The following is a 6,000-nucleotide window of genomic DNA, read 5'->3' as shown; positions in this document are numbered from 1 at the left end:
AGGATCCTCTGAGTTATGTACAGTTACTGTTCTCATCTTACGAGTGGGAGCACAGAGGCACCGGAGGCCAGGTCACTTGATGCTGGTCACACGGGCACAGAGCCAGGACGTCGAGTTTTCTTCCAGGCTCAGGCCGTGCTTTGCATTGAGACATGTTAAGTGGCAGAGTAGGACCTCCCCTCCTGTGTCAGTTTAAGTTCGTTGAGAAGCAGACACCAGGATGAGACTAGAAGTGCAAGTGATTATGGGGGAAACATCTTTGAAGGGTGCTGGCTCCGGGGAAGAAGATACATACCAAGTAGGGCTCTTGGGTAGCTAACTGGGCTCACATTTCAAAAACAGAGCCTAGCAACCACTTCTACACGGGTGAGAGGCCCCTGTTCCTGACTAGTCCATCCTCGTGCAAATATGGACTCCAGATGCACAGCCTTTGGTCCTACACTGACACAGGAGGGAGGTTCCTCCCGCTAAGGGCTGCCCCTCCCCCAGCTGAAACCCTGGAGATGTTCTGCAGGACCAGAGCGGAGCCCAGCAGGAGGAGCAGGTCTGTGTAGCCGGAGAGGCCGCCTCACACCATGACCCAGCTGAGGGGAGCCTCCTCCTTCACTGCACCCCAAGCTGGGGAGCCCTGTTGATGTCGAATTGGCACCAATGACCTGACAAGGGTAATGAAGGGAGCTGGAGGAGATGGGAGGACCTCCAGAATGTGTGCAGGTAGGGCTGACCCCTGGGAGGAGGGAGAGAAGAAAGGTTGTGAGGAAGCTGCAGTGTTCATGGGGGCATCGCTGGGCAAAGGTTGCCTGAAGCAAGAAAGACCTGACTTTAGAACCTTGCCTTCTCAGCCACCTGCCGGGAGACTCAGGCAGACTCTGCAGGGAACCGCAGGGTGCCAGTTGGAGGTTGCTGATAAACTCTGCTCCCTAGGCCTAAGCGACACTCCTTGTGGCCACCACAGTACAGCTCCCTTCTCCCCCGTGTCCCCAATGCTGCTCTTGGGTGACCACAGACACACGAAAATGTCTTTTCTACCTGGAGTCTTGTCAGGAAATCCTTCTTTCCTTCCATTTTGACCACCCGGATGGACCACATGGTCTGTTACACACACAGGGGACTTGCTCTGATGCACAGTAGCACAGGAAGACACTAGGGGATGTCTGTTTGCCCAGAGCCACCAGCACTCCAATCAGTTCGGCATCAGTTTTTTAAAAAAATATTTTTATTGATTTGTAGAGAGAGAGAAAGGGAGAGAGAGAGAAACATTGATGTGAGAGAGGAACATCCATCGGCTGCCTCCTGCACCCTGGGTATGTGCCCTGACAGGGAATCGAACTGGCAACCTTTCGGTGCCCAGCACGACACCCAGCTCACTGAGCCACACTGGCCAGGACCAGTTCAGCATCTTGACACACTATGTGAATCTCACCTTCACAGGTACAACCTGAGTGGAGGAGACGAGTGCTTTGACATTTGAGAGAGTGAAGTTCACCCTGGGTCTGCCTCTGTTAAGATGCACCTTTCAGGAACAGGTACGTGTTTTTGTTATTTTGCTGTTGTGTGTCCTGGGGAACTGCCAGTGTCGCCTGTATGGGGTGTGCTTTCCTCAGCCCCCCGTTCTGCCCTGCTCTCCCTCTGCCCTGGGCCACTCACTCACTTCTCTCAGTCTAAGGAACCGGGAGATCAGCAGAAGTAAGGAAGTATCACAAAACCAATATAATTTTAGGCATAAAACTCAAATACCTCAGCAATGTAAATAACTGCTTTTAGAGGCTTTTAAGGCATTTTAGACTTGTCTGAAGTGTATGGGCCTTGTTTGGCTAACCATTGCCATTCTAAATTCAGTTAGGTTATTTTAATTTAGCCTCATTACAAAGAGTGTGATTTGAGAGTTCCTCTGTGATGCATTAGGAGCTATACATTTTAGCCAGGTTTAAATCTATTTCCGTTTCATTCAGCTTTATGGTGTCCTTGAACCTAACACTTTACATGGGAAAAACAAACAAACAAACAAGCTTCCTTCTTTTTTTTTTTTTAATATTTTTTATTTTTTTTTTACAGAGAGGAAAGGAGAGGGACAGAGAGCTAGAAACATCGATGAGAGAAACATCGACCAGCTGCCTCCTGCACACCCCCCCACCGGGGACGTGCCCACAACCAAGGTACATGCCTCTGACCGGAATCGAACCTGGGACCCCTCAGTCCACAGGCTGACGCTCCATCCACTGAGCCAAACTGGTTTTGGCTTTTTAAAATATTTTTTATTGATTTTTTACAGAGAGGAAAGGAGAGGGACAGAGAGCTAGAAACATCGATGAGAGAGAAACATCGACCAGCTGCCTCTTGCATACCCCCTACCAGGGATGTGCCCGCAACCAATGTACATGCCCTTGACCGTAATCGAATCTGGGACCTTTCAGTCCGCAGGCCGACGCTCTATCCACTGAGCCAAACCGGTTTCGGCACCAACAAACAAGCTTCCTGATGACCCACTTGGGGAGGGGTCTGACCTGGGGAGAGACTTCAGGGAGCAGGTGGCTGGGAAGCGGACCGGCCTGCAGTGAGCCTGCAGGGTCTGTGGGGTCGAATCTGAGGATTTGGGGATGGGGGTCTTCCATTTCAGGGGACGGCTGTGGGCTTGCTTCTCTGTGGACTGAGGGTCCGCACTGATGTGGGGTCTGAGGTCCTTGTTTAGAACAGATCGCCACCCTGTCGCCCCCTTTGGTTGGCGGTCCTGAGGATGCAAGGACAGAACGCGGCATCTCAGAGCTTTGGCACCTCCTGTTAAGGCGCTGTGGCCACCTCCAAGGTGACGATTGTCACCTGTACATGCCGAGCGTGTGGAAGGAAAGCACCCGCATGATAGCGGGAAGCGTGCTCACAAAGCCTGTAAATCATTTCGTATCAAGTTAGTAAGTCGCCTGTCAATGGAACACAACGTTTAGAATACAACCAACAAAGGAAAGAAAAAAGAGAAAACCCAAACCGTTTTGCTTCCAGCCACTTTCTCTACCAGAGTCTGGCTTCCGAACGCATCAGCATGGGGCGGGCTGCAAGGCGAAACCCCAACATGCAGCCTGGCTCCTGTCCCTTAATCAGCCCAACACGCCTGTGGCTTTTCTCAGTGTCAGTACCTGGGACCCGGACGTGAGGGTTAATCCTTTAAAGGTGTTGACTAATTGCTGTTCGACCCAGAGTCTGAAGGATTAGCCAGTGCAAACTCGCTCCTGATGAGGCGTGTGGACTCCTGGATCCAATTATCTTCCTGTTTTCACGGTGCCCTTCGTGGCCTCAGCAGCCTGGACAGCCCTGGCCCGGGTGACCAGCTCTAATTCCTCCAGGAGGCCCTGGGCGAGCCCTCCGGTATTCATGTCTGTTAGTTATTTCAGCCTGTTTGGTGCTTCTCTCTGTGGGAATTTGCAAAAGCCAGTGAACCCGAAGGAAATTGAACGAGTCGGTCATTGGTGCTGCGGGCTCATCTCATCGGGCGGAGGTCACGAGACTCAGCAGCACATCTGTGCTTGAAGGTTCTCGAGTTCCACCCTGTAAACAGCTGGAGGAGCAGTCGGTGCCCAGTAATTCTAGAAGAAGTGTTACATGATTCATCCTGCCTCTTAATAAAAATAGTGAGTCATGGCTGTGCTGACTGTTCAGAGAGCGTTCCAGGTCCTTCCCCAGCCCTTCTCTTGTGTTTCTGTTAACATTCGTGGCTGATCCGATGAGCTCCGAGGCAGAACGTGGTGTGTCATGTGTAATGATGATGTTCTCAGGACAAATGAGGAGCGAGCCCACTCGTTCCAATTCTCTACGGACAGTCCCCAGGCCAAGAATAAGCCATTAAAATATTTCCACTGTGTTTTCCCCTTTGCCATCTGCAATAGATTTGAGATGTTCCAATAATTTTAAAAGGAAAAAGCAGTGTCTGCGTTTGACTACAGAGTGTGCATGCACACACGCAGGCCCATCGTGAGCACCATCGTTGCAACTCCTCGACTTCCTGTACCTGTCTCCAGTGATATCACTTTTGTGCCTCTCAGCTACCTGTCCCTTCTCTGCCTGAGCATTCTAGCAGTGGATCCCGTGTGTGTGTGTGTGTGTGTGTGTGTGTGTGTGTGTGTGTGTGTGTGTGTCGCTGACTCCCTAAATTTCCAGATGACACAGGACCCAGGGGTGACATTTATCTTGTGGCAGTGCTGGGACTGGATCCCCTTGGGTGACTTGTTCTGTGCGTGCAGCCACTTCCTCAGAGACACTGGTCCCTGGAAGCTGACAGGCTGATGACCTGCATCCAAGCCATCATAACAAAACAAAACAAAACAAAAATAACAGCTCAGATCTACTGAATACATACTCTATGCCACAATGCTAAGAACTTTCAATGAATGAACTCATGCAATAGTCACAATATCCCTAATTTTTACAGATTAGTAAACTGAAGTGGAGTAATTGGCCTGAGGTTATACAATTAGTGAGTTGCAATATAATCCATGGAGCATGGGTTCAAACCCAGGTGGCCTGCTTCCTGAGCATCTTACATCTGGCGGTTCTTGGCCCTGGCTGCCCGTTAGCATCGTCTGGGAGTTTTCCAAACTCTTGCTGTGCAGGATTTTACTCAGGCCAGTCCACTCAGCACTGAACTATCCCAGGGGGGTGATGAGGGGTGCTGGCTGGCTGGAGTGCTGCTGCACAGTCCAGCACTTTCCTGGGACCCTGAACTATCTCCCCCAAATCATCCCCGTTCAGCATTCGGTCCCTGCCAGTCGTAGTTCAGGCCTGACTCCTAGGAGCGCTCCATCCCAATGCTCCTTGCCCCAGGAGAGAGCCCGTTGGCTGGGGCTGTTCTTGGAAGGTGGAGTGAGGAGTGGGGAGATATGTGGATAATGAAGCATCCACTCAGCGACTCCCCCAGCCATCTTTCTCCCATCCTGAGCTCTGCTTGGTCTCCTCCCCATGGTCCACATGAGCGGGGGGGCAGGGTAGCGTCATCATTGTCTAAACCAGTGGTTCTCAAAGTATGATCTCAGGACCCTTGGGGCCCCCAAGACACTTTCAGGTTCTACCTTAAAAGTAGACATTCAGCTACCTGTGTGCTTGATACCAGGTTTTCATCATAAATGTCAACCGGAACAGCATATTGCAGCACACTGAGTATAGAGAAAGGTAAGAGAGTCCAGCTGTCTTTAACTAAGCCAGATGCTAAAATATGTTTTGCAAATGTGTAAACAGTGCCACAGTTTTCACTGATTTTTTAGGGGGTTGGAAATTATGGTTATTTTATGTAAGAATCATGTCATTTACATTAACATGGGTTTATTTTTTAAATGAATAAATATTTAAGTTTTTTCCATTTTAATCACTGGATGGTAAGTTGATAGCTATAACCCACATAAACACACACTTTTTGAAATCCTTGATAATTTTTTGTTGTTGTTGTTGTGAATCCTCACTAGAGGCTATTTTTTTCCTCTGTTGCTTTTCAGAGAGAGTGGAAGGGAGGAAGGAAAGTGGGGAGAAAGGAGGAGAGAGGGAGAGGGAGAGGGAGAGGGAGGGAGGAGGGGAGAGAGAGAGAGAGAGAAACATCAACTGGTTGCCTCCCACACATGCCCCAGCTGGTCAGCTGGTGCGGGGGTTGCGGGGGATTGAACCCACAACCCATGTATGTGCCCTTAACTGGGAATCAAACCCCCACGACCCTTCAGTGTGTGGGCTGATGCTCTAACTACTGGGCACACCAGCCAGGGTGGAATCCTTGATAATTTTGATCAGTGTAAAGGGGTCCAGAAGACCATAAACTTTGAGAACTGCTGACTTAAGTTACCCATTGTTTTCACAGGAAGCCCAATCTCAGCTCAGCATGTAGGGGAATTGGCAGAAGATGTGTGGCTTTAGTGTATATTTATTATACTACAATTACCTATCATTTCTATCAGCATTTTAGGTAGTCTCCATTTGGGATGGTTTTTGGTTTTGTATTTAGAGAAGTACCGGGTGGGCAATCAGATCTAA

At 49.8% G+C, this 6,000-nt stretch overlaps 1 protein-coding gene across 1 annotated transcript in view; it reads left to right on the top strand.

Annotated features, from left to right (window-relative positions):
• The first annotated feature begins 687 nt into the window (after nucleotides 1–687).
• The window catches only part of ACOXL (acyl-CoA oxidase like), a 190,815-nt gene continuing 185,502 nt past the window's right edge, over nucleotides 688–6,000 (top strand). The window contains 2 exon segments of the mRNA XM_054727940.1: nucleotides 688–714; nucleotides 1,473–1,526. Coding sequence (XP_054583915.1) covers nucleotides 688–714; nucleotides 1,473–1,526 — 81 coding nt within the window.

The sequence above is a fragment of the Eptesicus fuscus genome, chromosome 16 (genome assembly GCF_027574615.1).
Source record: "Eptesicus fuscus isolate TK198812 chromosome 16, DD_ASM_mEF_20220401, whole genome shotgun sequence".
Lineage (NCBI taxonomy): Eukaryota > Metazoa > Chordata > Mammalia > Chiroptera > Vespertilionidae > Eptesicus > Eptesicus fuscus.
Note: the sequence above shows the minus strand (reverse complement) of the source record. Positions and strands in the feature narration are given on the sequence as shown.